This window comes from Anoplophora glabripennis, unplaced genomic scaffold, assembly GCF_000390285.2.
Source record: "Anoplophora glabripennis isolate ALB-LARVAE unplaced genomic scaffold, Agla_2.0 scaffold477, whole genome shotgun sequence".
Lineage (NCBI taxonomy): Eukaryota > Metazoa > Arthropoda > Insecta > Coleoptera > Cerambycidae > Anoplophora > Anoplophora glabripennis.
In genome coordinates, this window is record NW_019416565.1 from 32,282 (window position 1) to 56,409 (window position 24,128).

Below are 24,128 nucleotides of genomic sequence, written 5' to 3' on the forward strand. Positions count from 1 at the left end.
TTTTGAATTTTTTGCATTTAAAATATTTTCTATTTCAAAAAATTCCCTTACATTTTTTTCTATGAAAAGTGCAGTTTTAGAATTATTTTCGATTTAGTCAACTGTATAATAAGTTCATTTTACGTCAAAAAGCAATAATTGATGATTAACTTTTCTTACAAAATGGAAGAGATAGTTTTTCTTGGAATTGCAACTGTGAAATGAATTTATAGAAATGAATTTATAGAAATTATGAACCACTCGGTGGCGAAATTCTGGTAATTTTCAGTGAAAACGTCTTCCAATATCTCCGCCACTGATAACGTAATTGTTTACAAGTTCGGTGTATATTTTGGTGCTGTGTTTTTCAAAAAGGTATATTTGATTCAATGGGGTGTTTGCCACGTTTTTCTTTTATTATAAATAAAATGAAATAGTGTAATAAACTTGACCAGTATTTTTTTATTTTTTTTATGAAATAATTATTTAACTGGCAATTTAAAAACATATTAAAGTGATACGAATTTGGTGGACAGCCATGACATGCTAGACTATACTTCAGTTGTGCCATCTGTTATTAGAAAATTTAACTAAAACCTTATACCACCGTTCTTCTTCTATTTGCTAACAGAGAGACAAAGAGGAGTTGCTGAAATAAGAAGTTTTCTGTAATAACATACGTAACAAAGTTGGTGACAATGGCATACAATTCAATTAGAAATTTTTAAAATCAAATAAACATGTACCATATACAGGTATATAAAGGGGTTATTAACCAATTGATTATACAGTTTGCATTAACTTTCATCGCAGAATAGTATTCATTGATAAAAATACACATTTTTTATGCAAACACTCCGTTACACCTCTGGCCTCAGAGTATCCGATACTATTTGTGCTCCTTCGGTTAAATACATTCCGATTAGCGTTTTCAGTATTAAAGTTACAGGAACAGATTCCTTATAAAAAATAACTGTACCTTTTCTGTAAGCATTTGACTTAAAAAAAACTTTTTGTTATATATCAAGAACCTATAAACGAATTTAATCAAATTGGTACTACTTATAAAAGAAAACAGGCCTTTCAATTCGTAGAATTTTAGTTCCATCACTTTAATCAGTGTCATGGTGCCCAAGAATAGCGCCCCTATATTTTGGAAATATGCGCTTTTATGGGCTATTTAGTTTTTCTTTGTGAAGGTTTTGATCGACAAATGATCTCTTGATTCTTTTTCGAAGCTTTTGCCACTTTGGTACAAATTAGCATTAGGTTTAAAAGGAAATTTCAGAAGAGAGCAAATATCTTTGAAAATAAAAAGGAGCCTAGAAGTAACCGCCCCAAAAATAATTGATTCAGTTTAACTATCAAAGTTGACGCAAACTTTATCGAATTCACTTTTTGGTAGAATTAATAAAATAGTTCTGCACACTCAAAGAAATGGGCATAGGGCATATTAAAACGTTTAGAACAAAATGCAATTTTTATTTTAAAAAAAGCAGTCATCCCATACTCATTATTCAATAAGTTTAACTAAAAAGCGTTTAATACACCTTATGAATCTATGAAAAAAGTTATAATGAATTACTTCTATATTATTATGTGTTATGGGATTTATCTTTCATTTGCATAGTAGGGAAGATTTGTTGTATAAAGACCAATATCCGAATCTGTATTATAACACTATATTAACATAAATTATTCGATTTCATTATGATAATGTTTCGCGTCTTATAATAGTTAGTAATCGTCATAATCGGTTAGTATCGTAAAATTTCCGACAGTCCGCTGTGCATCCACTATTATGCTTCTTCTAGTTGGATGAGAATAGACACATGATTTGTGGGATACACCTTGTCTAAATTTTAAAAATTATGATCTTGTGTACCCTACTAGAAACGCTTTACATAAGGTAGCTTTACGCTTTACATAATGGTGGCAAAGAAGCGCACGGGTAAAGGTAATCAACCACTAAAAATTTAATGTATGTTTTTTTAACTGATTACACGTATACAACAGTTTAATACATTTATTATTATAAAACTTCTAATTGGTACTGGATGTTCTAATAACGAGTACGAAACACTTTGATAATAGTTATAGCTATAATTTCGTAAAGAGTAATAATTTTATAAAGAATACGGTTTATGGTCACTATACAAATGTGTTAGCAATACGTGTTTTATATCCAACATTCACCTGTTCATCTGTCACATATAGTATGCATTGTTCTTATAATGGCATTTAGAATTCTTATAAAGAATAAAGCGAATTTCTTTCGGTGTACGTGTAGTTTCTCTATCAGACATTTTCTTTAATCGGCTAGCATATTGGGGAGCAAATATGGTTCAAAACATAGGACTGATGACTATAGGAGGCGAGCACAGTCGCTTTTCTGCAAAAGCTTTTATGAATCCAGAGGTCCAGGGTCAAAGACTCTTATGAGTGGTTAATGATGCGAGTAAACGAGAACATACATCGTTGGTCTTTGCAGGTTACCGTTGGCTTTGTGCAGACTGCGCTCCCCGTAAATGCATCAAATGAAATGTGAAACGTTTTATATTTTTTATCTGGTATTACACAGAAACGAGTTGACCGTAAGGGAAAATCTGTTTATTTTAAATTTAATAAAGTAATATTGAATGCCTGCGTATAATAATTCAACATCTAATACACGATGATTGAAAAATATTAGAAGTTGAGCTCATTATTTTTTAGAAGTATTGCAGAAAACGAAGACGGCAATAGCCGTTTGAATGAAATTCCCAAAATAACTACACTGTCGATTACACCGAAAGTTAAAAGGTACTTTTAAATGTAATGTAATATGTATTTTATTGCATATTGAAATATGTATATGCATTGTTAAAATTTTCAATAATATTTAGATCATTTCGAGTAAAGTTTTCATAAATACTCTGTTTTTTCCAGTCATAATTTTTCCTCTTCTAAATCGTCACATAGTCTTCTGTCTCATCTGAATCTTTACTTTTTGCGAGTACGTTCCTCAAGATTTTGAGCTTATGTATCAACTGGAACAACAAACAGAATTTGTTGTACTTTGGATAATACACTGAAAGAAATGCGCTGTATTCTTTATTAGAATTCTATATGCCCTTATAAGACCATTGTATACTATATGTGACAGTTAAACAGGTGAATATTGGATATAAAACGCGTACTGCTAGCACAGTTGTATAGTGACTATAAACCTTATTCTTTATTATATTATTGTATAACTAATATACAATGTTTTTTATACCCTTTACGAAATAATAGCAATAACTGTTATTAAAGTGTTCCATATCGTTATTAGAACATCTAGTACTGGTTATAATAATAAATGTATTAAACTGTTGTATACTCTGTATGAGTTAAAAATATATGACTAAGTTTTCAGAAATTTTATTGGATAACTGTAATTACAAGCTAAGGTTCTAATGTAAACATACACAAAACATACTTTTAAGCATTAAAAATGATGACAAATCGCTCCCAAAATTGTCCAGTTTATTTTCTTAGTAACGATGCACCCGTATTTTCTTGTATTACATGAGAATTTGCACTATAACTCTTCCACCTTAAGAATGAAGCATCCCCTGAAAGGTTGAACATCTTTCCTTCTAATTCTATTCCCTCTGGTTGATTGACTTTATACCCATGATCCTCTTTGTCACCGCTAGCGTTCTGTTCTTCTTATCTTATGTAAAACTTCCATCAGCGGTTTCTAATAGAGCATACCTACAAGATAATAATTTTTAAGATTTAGACAAGAAAAAACATTTGAAACATTTGAAAAACAAAACAATTACAAGCCATAAAACAATTAGATACTTACATAATTTTCCATTTCACACAACGCGATATGATCATGTATCCCACAAAACATGTGCCTATACCGTCTATTTTCATCAAACTAGACGTGTAATATTCGTAAGTCGATGCACAGCGGACTGTCGGAAATTTTACGATCATAACCGATTATGCACGGAGAGGTGACGATCACTTAACCATTATAAGACGCGTTTTACACGTTAAAAACGGAAACATATTCAGCATAAGAACGAATAATTCTGTTAATATAATTGTTATATACAAATTCGGATACTGGTCTTTATACAACAAATTTTTCCTACTATACAATTGGAACATAAAGTCTATAACACCTAATAATGTATAAGTAATTCATTATAACCTTTATTTCATAGATGCATAAGGTGTATTAAGCACCTTCCAGTTAATAAGCCCATTTCTTTCAGTGTATATGTCTTTAACATTGAGGAGTTTGTTTAAAGGAGGAGGGTCATTAAAAGCGGTTTTTGGCCCAATTGGAAAAAAAATTAAAAATGGCATGATTTTTTTTAGCTTGGGGCCAGACAAACAAAATTTAGTCGATCTTAGCCCAAATGGACACACCCCTAACAACTGCCCTACATACCCCTAATAACGTACAGACATCCAACTACTAGGACATGTAATAAAAGCAATATTCACTTGCTTGGAGAACGGATCCAACCCAAAATTTCCCACAGTATAAGAGTGCCGTATACTCTTAGTACTTATCAGATGCATCCGTTTATACTGGAAATGAGTCTTCTGGAGAAGATGAAGGAAAAAATGAAGAAACTTCAGAAGAGGAAGATGATAAGTAAAAAATCCGTTTTGTTAAAGACAAGGGGACTTGCGTTAAAAAAGCACTCCAAATAGAGCAGTAATCTACTACGTCCACGTCATTGTTCTTGGGTAACGCCAAGAGTAGAACGAAACTAACAGTCAACAAAAGGTTTTTAGCATTTATAAGAGATTTACTCCAATGAAAGAAATGTCATTGAGAAAATAGTAAACGCCCAATGGCGGTAAATCAAATTCCTGTCCGAGCTTCAGTTTGTTTTTGCCTGACGGAGCTTGTGCTTTGTTTTACCAGCTGGAGCTTCTGTTAGAATTTGAGCTCCCATGTCTGAGCTTCAGTTTGAGTTTCCCTATCCTAGCTTCAGTTTGGGTTTACCTGATTGAACTTTGTTTGAATTTGATGTTCGTGCTTCAGCCTGGTTTTGGCAGCCTGAACATCTCAATAGATTTTTTCTCACCATCGTTTAATTACATTTTACCAGGCCGTTATTCAGGTTGAGCTTGCTTGTCCGAGCGCTAGTTTGTGTTTATCTGAGTTTCAGTTTGAGTTTTCTGGCATTCCTACCTGTAACAATAGTTGGACGTGATTAGAATTATGGGAATGTGTATGGGAAGATAGGCATTGGATCCGTTTGGCCTAAAATCAACAAAATATTGCTTGTCTAGCCCTAGAGATGTGTAAAAAGACATTTTTCTGCCACTACTACCTGTTATAGTAGTTGAATGTGGCAGTGGATGTGGATGGTGGGTCCGTTTGGGCTAAAATCGATTAAATTTTGTTTGTCTAGCCCCAAGCTATAAAAATTATGCATTTTTTTATTTTTCCAATTGGGCCGAAAACCGTGCTTTGTGGTTTTCCCAGGAACGCCATTCTACTACGTGCAAATCCTACAAGATATGTAATGAAGTTTTATTCACCGAGTAATATACTTGACAGACCGGACTGTCTACATATAAGCTTTAGCTTGTATAGATGTTTTCCAAAGTGACAGTGTCTGAAGTTCCATAACTTTCCTGAGCCGAATTTTATTAATTCTCAACAATCATTCGTTCTTTTCTACAAAGGACACTCTTACAGTCACACTCCATGGCTTCAGTCCCCAGGTTCCACCGATAAGGCGACGACATACACACAATGTCTGTTACGCTTTACTTACCACTATTTCCAAGTATGCATTCCAGGTAAGCTTATCATGCAGTATCAATCCTAGATATGTAACCTACCTGGAAAGACGAATACACCTCTCCTCTAATATTGGTTTAGGGAGTCCAACCAAATTTCTTCTCCTTGTGAAAGGTACTACGATCGTCTTATGTTCCCTTCATGGAGATACGTTGTACTTTGCCACATTGAAAAGTAGTAATATTTAAAAAAGCATATTTGTAGAAATGTTACGTAACATAATAATATAGATTTCTTCTTTCTATTTAAAAATACAATGTAGTTTCTCTATTTCTAACAAAATACTTTAGGTGTCGTAAATATGCATATATCAACTGCAAATTTATACAGGGTGTTATTGAACTTATGTCAAATATTTTTGCCACATGTCCGTTATGTCAAAATGAGGTAAATACACGGATTTGTGTTGATTAAAATGTAATTTTAAAATCTGACTTACCTCAACATTGCAAGGAGCCACCTTTTGAGAACTGCTGATTTTCATAGAAGATGTTCAATGTACCCACCATTTACTTGCACACAAGCTTCAGCGCAACGTATCAACGCGTTGCAGCATTGCCACGTCCATTCGAAACGTATTACAAGCTTCGACAATACGATGTCGCAGATGGTCGATATTACGAACTTACGAGTAATACACAACACTTTTCACATATCCCCACAAAAAGAAGTCTAAAGGGGACCGGGGGGCCACCTAACTAGGCTGCCATGGCCTATCCAGCGATCGGGAAAAGTAATGTGTAACAAAAGCCGGGACGCGCAGTCATTTATTTATTAGTTCTCAGAACGGTTAGGCCAAAAGTAAAATATTTCTGTCATCACAACTTATCGAAAGTTGAGGGCTTTCAAGTAGTATATAGTATATCAAGAGCGTAGGGATTCCAAAGTAGACTTAAATTAAATTGTTAAACTGAAATAGTAATTGGAAAAGAAAGTAACAGATCATAGCTGGTTTTTCGGCGGATTTTCCAAGCTATTAAGAAAATATTAAATGACATTGACTAATCCGCCCCGTATTTGCTACGCGGAGTCACTAGTGGAAGGCTAGGATTTAGTTTAGTTTCAGAATTCATATATAATTGTAAGTCAAGTCAATTAGATAATTATGAACCTACTTATTAAAGCATCCCGACACTCAGGGTCCCCGCCAATAAGATAAGAACCGAAACTTCTGGACCCAAGAAATGGGCGTGTTAAAGCGAAGTGTGTAATTCAGGAGAGATCTAGGAGAAAAAGTCAGTTCTTCCTTGAGTTTCACATTGAGCAGTCTAATTATTAACTGTAGAGTCTCGGGCTAATTAATTAAATTTAATAATGGATAAAGTTTTTCCAAATTTTGTATGAAGCGCGCATTCCCTGAATCTCGGCACGCTGTCGTATTTAAATCAATTCATTAATAATGTTGTTCGAGTCGTTTGTTGTTATTTTGTTTGTTTGTTTTGTTTAATGTTATTAAAACCCTTCCTGGAAGTTTTGGTGTTTCCTTTTGTTTCTCCAACTTCAGTGTCACCCTGTATAGCCAACCACAGGATTATATTCCACGTAAGCGATGAATAGTAAGTGCTTGGAATTAATTCACTGAACATACAGCATTTCTAAGTTCCCACGTATTGATTAAAGTATAATGATAATTATAAACTCCCTTTCGAGAATTAAGTAGTAACTCTTTCGAGAATTAAACAGATAATTAATTAGAGGTAGATAATCAAAGAAATAACCCCTCAGGTTGCAAATGTTTAGAAAGCCGCGCAGTCTCCGAAAAAAGTGAGCGGGGGCTCCTTCATGCAGTAACCACATATTTTGCCGAACATCTTCCAATAACTCCGACAAGCGATTTTGCAAAAAAATCTAGATATGAAGCACCGTCTAAGCGTCCAGGGAATTGAAAAGGTCCTATTAAAGTGTCATTAATGATACCGGCCCACATGTTTACTTAAAACTGTTGTTGAAACGTATTTCGTGTGGATTATCGATAGTCCAGTGGTGAGTGTTGTAGACGTTACGTATACCATTTCGACTAAAACATGCTTCATTTGTAACAAGTATTTGCGCTGTAAATTGAGGATTTCTTGCATGTTCCTGAAGCAACCATTCGCAAAAACCTCGACGCAGTGAAAATCCTCAAGAGTAAGCGCTTGAACACGTTGCATCGGTTGTACTTCACCGGTGACCAAAATTCTTTACGCTACAGCAACAAATGTTCGCGGTGCGGGGGCACGTCCGTCGTTCAGCATATTTTTCAGGGTACACTTGACAAGCTCTGTGGGCATTTTCGTTTGCTTCACCATAAATTGTGAGCATATCATAATATTCGCGATTGCTAAATAAATGCGCCATTGTCAAAAGAAAACTTGGAAATACGGCTATTAAATGTAGGTACTCTCGAAAAGCAGCACAGCAATCACCACAACAATGCATTGCAAACTGACATTCGAATACAGTCCGACTTCATAAGAAAACTGCAAACTCGTAAAAAGTGTTACAGAATTTTTTGTAAGTACCTACTCCCCACAATAAAATAAATGTATTTCAGCAGTTCCAAAACAGTTTTAAACACATTTTTAATTAGCTTCTTCCTCTATGGCCTTAAACTTCCGATACAAGTTTGTGACATCAGTTAACTCCTTTTTCACCCTTTTGACATAAGTTCATTAACTCCCTGTATTTTGATTGGAACTTTACATGTATAACGGCATATTGCATTACCCAGTCTGTTTGGCATCAAAGTAATCAATGAATTTTGTGTGTAATTTTATATAAAATTTATATTAGTGTATACTTAACTAAAAAAGGTTGGTTATGAATAAGTTAGGTTATGAATATGAATAGGTTATGAATTTGTTGCGTTTTACAATAATTATCGTCAACTGGAGTTAATTGATAAGATAAGTAATTATATTTAGAACAGAGAAGCTATCACCTTAGATATAATTTTTAAATTGACTGATACTGCCATATTCCTTAACAGATGAACTGAAAAGTTTTGTGTACATTTTTAATAATTGAATTATATTGCTTCATATAATTTTCGCGTTCAATGGAGCCTAATCGAATTATATAGCAGATATATCCCCCTAGAGAAAATGATATTTATTTTGTTTTGGTAATTTGTTCCCGAACTGAAACCTAATCCGTTGTTGTTTCTGTGCTTGACGTTTCCTTGGGCGGTTCTTGGAGTTATTCGTGGGGAAAGAGGGGTCCTATCGGGAGGGGGGCATTTATCTGTGTGTGGCGTTAACTGCGGTGATAAATAACCCCAGGCATCATCTTAGTCTTGAGTTTATAACAAGTCGTCGACGAGTCGCTGATATGTGAACATAAACACGACGCACTCGCAATTGAATTAAATGATTATATCGTTTAGCGCCGTTTCAGCTCCGTCTTTCGCCAGATTTCTGCCAGATTTGTAAGATTTATAGATAATATAAATCGGATCTTATTATTAAAGTCTCGTTTTACTCGATCGCTGGAGTGTGTGGCGTATAAAGCTGTAGAAGGATGGCGAGGAGAAAGTAAAATGTATGTTCAGAATCTAATCGAATTAAATTTCTTGATACATAACGCGGCGTATAGAAGGACTTACTGAAAATAGGAATAATAAGAATAATATTTTGTAAACTTATTGGTGACTTGGTTCTTTAACATACAACATGAAAGCAATAACTTCATTATTTCGTAAATCTGTGATTTTGGACAAAAATCCTGAAACAGGTCAATTTTTATTTGCGTCCTGTGAGATACTTGTTTCACATATGCGTCATCTGCGTGACAGTAATAACGTAAGCGGTGTTTTTTTTAATAGAAATGTGTGTCTTATGATGGCTCTTTTGAAAGTTCTTGTCTTGTCTCTATTCAACCACATTAATAAATTTAGGTAATAAAATTTTATTTAGTGTCAAAGGAAAAATTCTAAAATTATAATTAACAAATTACTTCAGTGAAGTAAACGGTCATTCCTACGTGGCTTGAAGTTTCCCAGTAAGAAATCTAATAAATTTTTACATCTATTCAAAAGTAAATGAAATAAAAACCGCTACAGTCAATGAAACATACATTATAAGTTTCTTACTTGATATTTTCAAATGTAAATCTATTACAAGAAAGCTACACTCAAGTCGACTTATTCACGTTTCTGTCAAGTAATTAATGCTGATATACTAGAAATATTTAAAAGTGTTTTTTATCAGCATAAAGCACACTTAATTAAACGGAAATAAAAAAGTATATACTTTTATTTTAATAATAATATACCTTAACCGAGAATCAATTTCTCAAACCACAGTAAGCAAAGTTGAAAAGTAAAGAACCTCTCTAAAGGTAGTAGAAAACAAATAAGTACTCGAAAATAAGAAACAAGATGTTTCACTAGCATTTCAAGAAAATTCCTAGTTCACGGCATGTAGCATAATATCATGGATAATTCAACAGTTCTTAGAAAAGGAAAAATAGCACCCTTACTTTATTTCAATAGCTTTTGGAAGACAATAAGCGAGTCTAATTTTGTGAAATTTTAATGGAAAAAATACAAAACTCTATTACCTAAACTTATTGATATAGTTGAATAGAAAATTACAAGACCTTTTAAAAGAGCTATCACATTTGTATTTAAAAAAACAGATGACGTCATATGACAGACAAAAATTTCGCAGAACGCCCTATTAAAAAATAAAAATTACCACCTAAATTCTTTTATCTGAATTTTATATTTTAGATTTTGATTGCTCTATTTTGTGTAGTACTTGTATTTTTATATTTAATGTTAGTTTACCTTTTTTCTTTTTAAATTTAGTTAAGGTTTTCTGTTTTACCTTATCCTGTAATTAATTGGGAATTTGTCCCGTTGGATATTGTAATTTCTAAATAAATAAATAAATAAATAAATAGATAAATAAAACTCAGAATGTTGTACGATCCGTATACTTTCTATTAAAATTAGTACAGTTTTAGTTGTATCTATAGGTCTAGCAAAAGTATTATTAATTTGTTCCTTGCAAATTTTGACAGTTTGTTATACAATTTATTTGAAAAATATTACAGAAACAAGCAACTTTATTCCCCCTGAGAAAAGGGGAGCAGAAAGTTTAAAATTCATCTGTTTCGCGGTTCGAAAATGATCAGGAATCAGCTGTTTTGTTTTGAATTTGCAGTAGATAGGTATAACGAGAAGTACCAATTAAACAATTAAAAAAATAATGCACAAATTCACAAAAAAGTTAACGTATGATGAATTTACTACTACGAAAGTAATAGGTGCGCTTGAATTTCGCTTCAAATGAATTACATTATTATTTCATCAAAACTGCAAAACTATAAAATTAGTTTTCATATTCCTTCCTCTTATTATAAACATTTTCCTGTTCCCTGTTCAATTTTTTCCATCCCGTTCTTGAATTGAATGTTTTAGAGACAGAAAAAAAGCTCCAAATGCTCTGATATTTATACACTTAATTCTCAGATTGTTAAAAGAAGCTGGTACTTTAGTTGTAAAACATTTTATTAGACATCAATTGATTTCAACCACCGGCACATTTCCTGAGGAACTTAAGTTCTCTCTTAAGTATTTGCTATATTTAAAAGGACAATCCATCAGTAATTTATAATTACCGTTCAATAAGTATTCGTTCAGTTTTTAGCAAAGTCATAGAGCTGATTATAAAAAGGTAGTTATGTGGTTATTTTGAATCATAATTTTTTCAGCGATTCCTAATATGGTTTTAGATTAGAGGGAGTTCACTTTCTCTCTTTTAAGTCGTATTTTAGCAATCGTCAGCAGGCCGTACGTCTGACTTTTAAATGCCAAACATGGAGTTCCACAGGTCTTGGGGTTTCTATTATTCTTTATCTACGTCAATGATTTGTTCCATTTTATATTGCTGCAGCAATACAATTTGAGAATTATACAAAAAAATTTCTGGCATTGTTTGCGAGTAACAGTTATGGATTACGTTTCTATCCGAGATGAAATTACCAACAGGGCAAATGAATGGTTCTTATTCAACATATTAGAACTTAATTCTGATAAAAATCAAAATACGCTTTATATAACACAGCCACACAAAAAAAAGAAAAGTAGTCTGTACTTTTCATGTGACATATGTTACCTGTAGTATTTTTGCCTTCTGATCACGAATCCGGTGTCAGAATTGAGCTAACACATCACAGGAATTTCCTAACGTCAAAAAACAGGTAAAAAGTAGCAAAATTTTATGAAAAGGTGCTAGGAGAAATACAATTTTTTTTCGATATTCAAATGTTTATGTATATAGTTAAGACCCCACCCAACGTGAATCCGCGGTCAGCATTAATGGTTCTTTTTCTAACCTCAAGGAAACGGGTCAATTAAAGTCGGATATCACGGGGGTTTTTGGTGTTGAAAACCTCCTTATATCAAATTTGATGCGAAGCTGTTATTTTTTGAAAATTTGGTCGGCCATCTTGGATCCGCCATTTTGAATTTTGCAAAATTGACCTCGGATCCGTGATCAGCGACCTCGAAAACCCCCGTATACCAAATTTGGCGCGAATTCTTCTTAATTGACCCCTTTTTTTGAGGTTAGAAATAGAACTATTAATTCTGACCGCTAATTCACGTTCGGCGGGGTCTTAACTGTATAAATGAATATTCGAATATAAAAAAAAATTCTAAATTTCCTAGCAATTTTTCATAAATTTTTGCTATTTTTGACCTGTTTTTTGAGGTTAGGAAATTCCTGTGATGTGATAGCTCAATTCTGACACCGGATTCGTGATCAGGAGGTAAAAATACTACTGATAACATATGTCGCATGAAAAGTACAGGATACTTTTCTATTTTTGTGTGGCTGTATAACATATTTAACTGGCGTTAGACACCTTTTTTTTAGTTGAAACACTTATTTTAAATATTTTTTGCGACATCATATCAGAAAAACTATTTGCTGTTTAATTTCATACTTGTAAATTTTCTCACAAAATTTACAAATGACATTAAACTTTAAGGTAAAAAACGAATGGTAATACTTACTGGATATGTAATGTTATGGCTGGATTCCGAAAAATTAAGAGAAAATTTGCTAACAGTTTTTTTTCTAACGCTAATATGAACCAAATATCTTCAATCTGATCCAAATTGACGTATGTTTTTTAAAATAGTTTTGATAATTTTATGACAACAATGTTATACGGATTTCTGTAGTTTTCCGTTATTTTTAATTTTTGTTATTTTTAACGTCAAAAAAAAATGTTCATATAAATAATTTTAATTTTGTGGTGGTTATAAAATGTTTGCCAATACTTTTAGGGTAGATAGCAAGTACATCTAAAAAGAGTAGTAACTTTTTATAAGCATATATTTTTCCATGCGATATCTTAAAAATATTTTATTTCATACTGTACTGTAATGAGTTATTTCCCGGACTCATTTAAGTCCGGGAAATAACTCATTACAGTACTGAGTCCGGAAAATTTTTACTTCCCCGACTGCTTTAAAAAAACACGTTGAGGAGCTGGTATTCCTTCTCATAACGAGCAGAAGACTTTATTTAGTGGTTGCTTCAGCACATTTTAGCTCGATTTCTTCCATTTTTTACGAAAATTATCACAAAATACGCACGGGATGACAAACTGTAAAATTTGTTATTTTTGTTTTTACATCACTAAGCTAAATCAAAAGCTATGCGATAAAACAAGAATCGAAACCACGCTAACACGTACATACAGGCAGGTTATGTAAAATAAAACATTAAAATTTCATTTTGAATACAACACAGTATGAAATAAAACGTTGTACGATATACGGCCGTGAAATGTCATTAAAGTACTCATCTAGAAATTCCTGACTCGGCTCCTTCGTCGCCTCGTCCGTAAACATCTAGACTTGTACTTTAATATACCATTTCCCGGCCTTGTAACGTAAATAAGTATTGAGATAATCTACTTGTAGATTCACCATCCATCCTGTAATAATTATGGGTGAAGAGACAATTATTTTAAGACCACACAAATTTCAGAATTAAAAAAATTATTATCAGGAAAATCAGTTATAATAGTGGAAATGGTTATAATTAAAATTAAATTAACATGTATTTAGCGATACATTAATTTACTTTTAATATTCAATGTTAAAAATTACCTTTTACTATGTAAATCTGCACGTAGCTTTATGAATACATATATAACCCCTCTCATGTATAATTGTGCTTATAAATAAACAGTAAATCAGGCAACACCGGAATTTAATTTCCTTTCTCTTTGCTTTTATTGCCTGTACGTGATTCCAGGCGAATTAATTGAATAGCGTCATCCGGCTAGCAACTTTTCTTGTTTTTTAACACTTTCTGAAACTTTAAAAATAAAAATAATTTCATTTAGAAATGAACGTGAAGAACTTATAAAGTGTAAGTGCAGTAGATATAATTTCATTAATACAAAGTTAACTGACTATTCTAATAACTTATCACAAACAACAGTGTAATTATGAATTATTTTCTATATTTATTTATTTGACTTATCACCAACCTTTTCACCTTCCCGTTATTCTTATTTTTACTTTGGCTTCGTTCCTCCCTCATGAATAACAAAGTGCTGCCTCTGTCATTCTATTATCGATTTACTTTTACACGCTGCACATTATCTCGTAATGGAAACCTACTTCACGTGATCATCATGTCAATGAAAATAATGAAAACGGCACACAACAGTGGATGCGTGTGGGAAGATACCTTGAATTTAAATGGATATTAAAATGGATTTGGGCGGATTTTTGCCGGGATTTAACCCGCCTAAATGTTTTCTATTTATACAGATCTCGGCTGGCATTCATACAAAAAAGTGATCCCCTTTCTTACCTAAAAAATGTATGCTGCGGATAAATTGCCTAATCTTTCATAACAATGGGTTTTCATTTGATCGTTTTGCTATAAGCATTTTTTACGTACAATAATTTTAGGGACTCATAAGTCTGTAATGTTTTCGTTGAACTGGAAATTTATTTATTTCAATAAACAATATGCAACAAATCACTAAAAATCGAGAATCTACTCGTACCAGTTTTCACTTACGTCAGATCAACAACCGTAGCTACATGTGACAAGGAATATTAACTTTTTCTTTATCCAGCAGTTGTAGTTTTGTGGGCCAATCATTAGTGGAATTTTTTAGTTATTAGTTAAATAAAGTAGTTATAATTTAAATAAAGAAAACAGCAGTAACTTTTTATTAGTATAATAATATATTAAAATGAATTTTGCATTGTAAAATTGGATTCCACAACCAAAACTAACACAAGGGGTCCCATTTCATTTGTTTCATATAAATATTCGCTACTGTAACCAAAGAACAAGCAATAGATGAAGTAACGTCAGCAGTAACCGTAAAATAAGCAGCAATATAGGGTCCACATTATTATCGTTTTTTCTTCCTCAATCTTCATTTTCTGTTGAAGAGAATCTTCCATATATCCGTCAGCTACTTTGTCGCTCTACAAAAAATGCTTCAAAGTATGATATCTGCAATATGCTAAAAAAGTAACTGCGAAATGAGTCTTTCCGAATCTGCTAATTAAGGCATCTGGCAATATAGGTATTTTTCAGAAAGTACAGAAAATTTTTCAATATCTACAGATTGACCCGTATATTTTCCTTGTTGGTAATTGAGAAACAATCGGCTGGTTGTTTTCTATGGACGCAAACTTAAGTATTTTCATTGCAACTCTATTGGACTATTGCCAAAACCGCCATAAAAAATCGTGAGTTTTTGTGAATGGAAGATGAATCAGTAGAAGATTATTGATCTGGTGCGTCTACAAAAAAATTGTTGATTTCCTCTCTTGAAAGACACCAACAATTTTTTGGCTGTGTATCCAATTTGCTTTTGTTTTATAAAACCAGTCCACTTGTGATATTTGCTATTATCTTCATTTTCGTAAACGTTCAACATATAGGTACATATTTAAATATTGATTACCGCGCCCACATAGTCGAAGACATATTTTCGTGTCTCAATAACGTATCACAGACTGCAATTTTTAACGTTTCAACAATAATTTGATAACCAACGTTTTGTAAAAAATGTGCCAAGGAAACTTCTTGCGAGTTAGTACTGCATTTTTTGCCTTTGAAGCTTTGAGAAAATATTCTTGTCCTAAATGTCTTTAGAATTTCACGAAAGTAATTCTAAAATTTGGCTTCTAGTCGAATATTTTTTAGCAAAGACTCCATCTCGTTCTGCACTCGTTTCTTATAATAAAGATGAAAATTGATGATTAAGAAAATTTCTTATTCATCAACAACTATTCAAGATGACCGACGTCAATGATCAAGACTTGACTGCTTGACTATCTCTTCAAGTTTGTTTTTCGTTAAAAAACTACACTTGGTGGAACCAACGTCGAATGTCACACGTAAGGGTGAAATTCTATTATACGCGAGAATTTCCTGCACTCGCACAAGCGTTCGTGCGTCAAACAGATCACTTGTTACAATGTTTTGTTTCACTCACTTGTAATATAGGGTGTCCCTGAAGTACATGTACCAGCGAGCCACTCAAGATTCCTAAGGTCAAACCACGACGATTTACGCTAATTTACGTATGTGCAAAAATGCACCATAAGGGCGCTAGAGGGTGCCAAAATTTTTGAAAAAGTATCAATAATCAGTTATAAAACGGAAAAACGTTGAACGATTTTGAATTTGGTACGTGGTAAAAGGGTTTTCCTGATGTATAACGTGCTATTAACTTTATAAAACAGAAAAAAACGCCTTCTAAAAATCTTACAATATTTTTTATCAGTTTATTCTGAGATTGTCGTATCTTATGATGGGATATGCATCACAATTGGCCAACGAATGCCATTATAATTAAAGACCATCACAGGCAATTACTATTAATCATACGCTGACTGACATTTGACATTTCATTAATGTCATAATATTATTCTAGACTATCATACTGACTGTGCATACAAATGGACGTGGAAACGATTACAGCTGCTGGCATTTATTTGATGAATGCATACAACTTTTATTTAAATGTACACCGTCAAAAAATGGCGAAGACTAAAGTTTAAAATAGAACTGTTACAAACTGGAATCTCAAGAAGTGAAGCAATACACTCTTAATCGAGCGACAGTAGCGACAAATCATTTTTAGAATGAACTAAACCAGCATATTTGGAAAGGCAGATATATTTTTAATCTAAGGTTATCGACTTATTTGCCCTTATCCAATCAGTATGCATTGAGAATATCTTATACTACCAGCCTGAATAATAAAGGATAAAAATATATTCAATGCCCACTGAAATGAGTTAAAAATGCTGTTGGTGGTGCTATAACAAAAGGTTTAACTATATTTTGATGGTGACAGATTCATAAACTATTGCAAGTATAATACTATCACCATTCAATCGTCAACGTTAGTAATAGATATACAGAATTTGATATGCAACCTATTGGATATATTTATAAGTGATGTGAATTAGAATGGGTTCATAAAGAAATTAAAACCGAAACCTACATCGGGTTCAGATGGTATTGCCCCTTATGTTTTAAAAGTTTATTATGAGTACTTTAAATGACCTCTTTTGCATATTTATAATTTAGTTCTAAAAAATTATATATTTCCCATAGCCTGGAAAGTGTAGCTGGTAATAGCCCAGTCATTTAGACATGAAACAGCCTGTTTCGGGAAAAAAATACTATTAGAAGTTTATCTGCGGAATATTGTTCGGAAACGTGTTATAAACAAAATATCAAAATATCAACTCGAGGCTAGTTGGGAAACTTTGTTTAAACAATGGTCAATGTTATGGGAAAGTGGTTTTTTGATTCGCATAAAAAAACTAATATTCATAGCGAAAAAAGTTTATACAAAAAAGGTAGGTATTAAATAAGCCTATAAAATGAGATAAGTCCGATTAAATTTCGATAATTTGTTTATGCGCAAGAGCTCAAAAATGGTCAAAAATGGCCGTTTTTTTCAATTGCTGATATTTAATGCAATTTTTATCGCAAACACTTGTAATTCAGGATTTTTTAAGCTTTTTACACCCTTAATAAGTGGTAAATATTTCAGCCCGAAAGCTTCATTGGTTTGGCGTTGGCGGAATTTGTTACCTAAGAAGATGCTATTTTCAATTAATTTTTCCCAAGCTCACAGGCGTTATAGAGTTTCGATCATTAGTTGTTTTTGTACCTAAATAGTTGTATTGACATATGCATTTACTGAGAATTTAGTTTTTCAANCATAAAAAATCGTGAGTTTTTGTGAATGGAAGATGAATCAGTAGAAGATTATTGATCTGGTGCGTCTACAAAAAAATTGTTGATTTCCTCTCTTGAAAGACACCAACAATTTTTTGGCTGTGTATCCAATTTGCTTTTGTTTTATAAAACCAGTCCACTTGTGATATTTGCTATTATCTTCATTTTCGTAAACGTTCAACATATAGGTACATATTTAAATATTGATTACCGCGCCCACATAGTCGAAGACATATTTTCGTGTCTCAATAACGTATCACAGACTGCAATTTTTAACGTTTCAACAATAATTTGATAACCAACGTTTTGTAAAAAATGTGCCAAGGAAACTTCTTGCGAGTTAGTACTGCATTTTTTGCCTTTGAAGCTTTGAGAAAATATTCTTGTCCTAAATGTCTTTAGAATTTCACGAAAGTAATTCTAAAATTTGGCTTCTAGTCGAATATTTTTTAGCAAAGACTCCATCTCGTTCTGCACGCGCTTCTTATAATAAAGATAAAAATTGATGAATAAGAAAATTTCTTATTCATCAACAACTATTCAAGATGACCGACGTCAATGATCAAGACTTGACTGCTTGACTATCTCTTCAAGTTTGTTTTTCGTTAAAAAACTACACTTGGTGGAACCAACGTCGAATGTCACACGTAAGGGTGAAATTCTATTATACGCGAGAATTTCCTGCACTCGCACAAGCGTTCGTGCGTCAAACAGATCACTTGTTACAATGTTTTGTTTCACTCACTTGTAATACAGGGTGTCCCTGAAGTACATGTACCAGCGAGCCACTCAAGATTCCTAAGGTCAAACCACGACGATTTACGCTAATTTACGTATGTGCAAAAATGCACCATAAGGGCGCTAGAGGGTGCCAAAATTTTTGAAAAAGAATCAATAATCAGTTATAAAACGGAAAAGCGTTGAACGATTTTGAATTTGGTACGTGGTAAAAGGGTTTTCCTGATGTATAACGTGCTATTAACTTTATAAAACAGAAAAAAACGCCTTCTAAAAATCTTACAATATTTTTTATCAGTTTATTCTGAGATTGTCGTATCTTATGATGGGATATGCATCACAATTGGCCAACGAATGCCATTATAATTAAAGACCATCATAGGTAATTACTATTAATCATACGCTGACTGACATTTGACATTTCATTAATGTCATAATATTATTCTAGACTATCATACTGACTGTGCATACAAATGGACGTGGAAACGATTACAGCTGCTGGCATTTATTTGATGAATGCATACAACTTTTATTTATATGTACACCGTCAAAAAATGACGAAGACTAAAGTTTAAAATAGAACTGTTACAAACTGGAATCTCAAGAAGTGAAGCAATACACTCTTAATCGAGCGACAGTAGCGACAAATCATTTTTAGAATGAACTAAACCAGCATATTTGGAAAGGCAGATATATTTTTAATCTAAGGTTATCGACTTATTTGCCCTTATCCAATCAGTATGCATTGAGAATATCTTATACTACCAGCCTGAATAATAAAGGATAAAAATATATTCAATGCCCACTGAAATGAGTTAAAAATGCTGTTGGTGGTGCTATAACAAAAGGTTTAACTATATTTTGATGGTGACAGATTCATAAACTATTGCAAGTATAATACTATCACCATTCAATCGTCAACGTTAGTAATAGATATACAGAATTTGATATGCAACCTATTGGATATATTTATAAGTGATGTGAATTAGAATGGGTTCATAAAGAAATTAAAACCGAAACATACATCGGGTTCAGAAGTCCTATCAATAAATCTAGTGGCAAAAAGTTTATTCAGAAATATCATACCTATCCACCGTCAAATCAAACAGTATCGAAGCCGAGAAACGTCTAACCAAAAAAATTATGTCTGTCGCTGTGGATATTCTTTTGATTGACTTTATGACGCTAGATGAAGCAACAGTCGCATATTCGCATATAGTCAGATCCTTGAACTTGTTGACTGCGTGTATTGGGTTATTGCACCACAATGTCTACCCCCATGTTGCTGTGGAGGATTTTGACGAGAATACCTTTCATTTACATGGACGTAATGAAAACGTGCATTATGTCCAGCTTAAAACTTTTAAAGTTCCGACCAAATTTCATGGATTATATCTTCGTAACAAAAAATTGTATAAAAGTGAAAGAGAGTTGTTAAGTTCCAACTTGACAGTTTTTGAAATAGTCGAGATGGAGCCCGAAACGTATGCAATTTTAAACTAAATGCGTAGTAGTAGTTGATTGTAAAAAACTTAGTTACAGTTTCTTTTTTCTGAATGCTCATAGGTCTTACAGGTTAATTTAAGAACGGTATAACACTAGCGGAAAGCTTTGGAGCGGTTAGGAAATAACAACCAGGTGATTCTGGTATGGATATCTGGTCATTCAGGTTCCCAAAGATACGAAGCGGCATGCTCTTTAGCTAGTTTGCATGTTGGTTCGAAATTTGTTGGACCAGAATCAGCTCTTGGTATAGCTCAGTCCTCCTAACTTGCATGAGAGAAAAAACATTTGAGTGCTGACAAAAACTACCATGATTAGCTCATTCATTAGTATGAGGTGTAACAAGAGACTCGTCGAATATTGTTTTTAGAGAATGAATGTGTATCGCAGAGGAACAGACTGTTCTCTATTTTCGGGAAAATAGAACCCTTGCCCGAGGATCTAAAGAAAATTTCACCCATCATTGGCTTTATTAGAAAGCTAAACCGGTTGGGTGAAATGTAAATTTGGAAATCAGTCGCAATAAACCACAAGTAAGCAATGGAGAACTAGTTTTTAGCCTACTCGCCAAGAAGATAACATAACCAATTTTTTTGTGCCAGTTCGACATTTGCTAGAAATAGTTGGCTCAATAACTCACTATAAGCCCACAAAATTTTTTCATCGCAAGTTCCCAAATGTCGAAACAGCCTTGTAACTTTAGTGATTCCGTCTGTTCTACTTATTTAAAGTCTTCGACGATTTTAAATAGGAGTTTCTTTGTTAAACGAGATTCCTCGAATATTATGTGTAGAGACCGGGTAAAAATAAGAAATCGAATAAAAAAATCAAATCGTCAAGGTGGACGTGAATACCAAGTATTGAGATTTTAGTTAACCGATTTTGTTGTTAAATCAGAAAAAATGCAACTTACTGACTTTTGTTGTTATCGTTGAAAAGGCGTATTTATTTCGAAACTTTAATTAATCACAATTCATAATATTGGCCGTGGCATTGATCGTTGTAACTAAAGTTTTTAAATGGCCTTCGACATGATCTTCTTGAACTTCATATTACAGTAGCAATTTTATAAAAATAAAAATGAGCCATGCTTTTCTCTATGAAAAAGGTACAAACTTTTCCAAATGACTTTATTTCTTACAATTAGTTAAACTGAAATAAACAGAATTAATAAAATGTGCCTTTTTCCATATAAGTCCATTTCTTTGTCAATAAATATTATGGAATATTAAAAAAAGATCAAAACATATTCATTAAACCAGTATTACGATGCTAATTTCTTCATTATATCACATTGTCCTAATCACTAACTTTCTACTAGTCATATAATTAAAATCTCCAAAAAACATACGAACTTTATTCTAATAGAAAGTAAAAAGAAACTTTGAGGCAACAGTTCCTCGATGTTATTGTTGTGGCCAAGTTTATAAATCTCATAACAAAGCTAGCGCTCTGCATGAATGTGAATATGTTGTTTCGAGTTTATACAATGGAAGGTAAATATGAAAAACTGAAGTCACCAGGTGCAGAACTATACACATTGTGACAAAGATAAATTAATTCTGGCAATTACTGTTTGCCAAGTTACCGCAGGTAACGTTAAAAGCTTACAGGACTGAGAACAAGGTATTCTTTGTAGAGTGTGTTAAATCCATGGGGGATTTGTCCAGTTTTGTTGAAATTAATGAAACCAGTATTCTGAAATTAAGCAAATAATAATTCTAATATAAAATAGAACAGGTTTTACTGTAGATATTTACTTCGTTCCAATTAGTTACAAAATTTTTATATACATTTTTTGATGAAACTAATTATAGACGGGGTACTAGACACTATAGGTATAATTAGGTATCACAAACTATTTTAAACATTTGTAGGCATATAATTGTTTCATGGAAATATAAAACTTCAAGGATTGTACACACTTACGGAATTAAAATATCACTTGTCGTTCTAAAGCTGAAGATAATTAGATCCAACATGGAAACTTATTGTTAATTTCGAGAGAGCACCTAACGCAGAGCCACTCTCTGAATGCCACGGGAATAATTGAATGTCTCCTTAAATAGCACTTAAATATTTGCTTTTATTCCCTTATCCAAGCTGCTTCCCTTTCCCGAACTTTACTATCTTATCTGCGTCTTTTCAGCGTCACTTAATGTGGATTTTGGCAGTCGCATCCACTCCATTTATTTCCGGAACTTCTGTTTACAAATTGAAAAGTACGAGGGTCATCCAAAATCTAGCACCCTTTTTGCTTATGAAGGAAAATTATTTATCCAGTGAAATGTATAGGGTATTTCGTAATGAACTGTATGTATTGACCATTTAAAAACGTCCTGAGTAAATGTTTGTGGACATACAGCGTAATTTTCTAAATTTTCACATAAAACTTATGTGGATAACACCACACCATATACCCACTGAAGACCAATAGACTCCTGAGTTAGAATTCCAAAATTGCACTGGACCGTACTGGGAAAATTCCTATTCGTTTCTGACCCCTGCGTAAAGTTCACTCTGAAAATTGTTTCTACTATTTCCTATAACATACTAAAAATACTCGAACTAGTGTCACAAAAATGCATATGGAGTGCAAACTACGGTCTGGGAAGGTTTCCCACTGTATTTTAAGCAGAAATTTTAGTTATATTAGCGTATTTAGCAGAGAAAGTACGGTTATAAACATAAACTCATACATACTTGTTTCTCTGACAGTCAAACTGCAATTAAGGCTTTACACACACACAAGGTAAGTTCAAAACTTGTGTAGCCCAGTCATTATAGACATGAAAGAGTCTGTTTCGGGAAAAAAATACTATTAGAAGTTTATCTGCGGAATATTGTTCGGAAACCTGTTATAAATAAAATATCAAAAAATCAACTCGAGGCTAGTTGGGAAACTTTGTTTTAACAGTGGTCAAAGTTAAGGAAAAGTGGTTTTTTGACTCACGTAAAAAAGCTATTATTCATAGCGAAAAAAAGTTTATACAAAAAAGGTAGGTATTAAATAAGCCTATAAAATGAAAAAAGTCCGATTAAATTCCGATAATTTGTTTATGCACAAGAGCTCAAAAATGGTCGAAAATTGCCGTTTTTTTCAATTGCTAATAATTAATGCAATTTTCATCGCAGACACTTGTAATTCAGGATTTTTGAGGCTTTTTACACCCTTAATAAGTGGTAAAAATTTCAGCCCGAAAGCTTCATTGGTTTGGCGTTGGCGGAATTTGTTATCTAAGAAGATGCTATTTTCAATTCATTTTTCCCAAGCTCACAGGCGTTGTAGGGTTTCGATCATTAGTTGTTTTTGTACCTAAATAGTTGTATTGACATATGCATTTACTGAGAATTTAGTTTTTCAAATTTAATTTGTTTAAAATTGACTGAAAAAATGTTAATATTTATTAAATTGTTAAGATAGGTAATTATTATAAAATAAAATAGTAACCTCTTTACTTTAGTTTTCTTCGAATTTAAAAAAAAATCGTTGTTGTAAGTTGATTAGAAGCTGAGATAATTTTTTTTTTTTATTTAATCGCAGTGACCTTAATTATTAATATTAAGAGCCGAAATTTGGAGAGAGTATACATTAAGAGCTATATTTTCATGTCCTACATTAACATTAAGGTGAATTCAACTATTTAATTGCGAAAAAGAAGATAGCGGCGATGCGTTCTATTACTTGGTCTAGCGAACGAGTGGGGAGAGCGAGGCGGAGCATGCGCGCTTAACAATTTAATAAATATTAACATTTTTTCAGTCATTTTTAAACAAATTAAATTTGAAAAATTAAATTATCAGTAAATGCATATGTCAATACAACTATTTAGGTACAAAAACAACTAATGATCGAAACC

General features: G+C 32.8%; 1 protein-coding gene across 1 annotated transcript in view; it reads left to right on the forward strand.

The window, feature by feature from the left end:
* The first annotated feature begins 4,563 nt into the window (after positions 1-4,563).
* Positions 4,564-24,128, forward strand: part of LOC108910546 (RNA-binding protein Musashi homolog Rbp6-like) — a 138,338-nt gene continuing 118,773 nt past the window's right edge. Inside the window, exon 1 of the mRNA XM_018715174.2 lies at positions 4,564-4,624. Within this exon, the coding sequence (XP_018570690.1) occupies positions 4,564-4,624 (61 nt within the window). The remainder of the gene's footprint in view (positions 4,625-24,128) is intronic.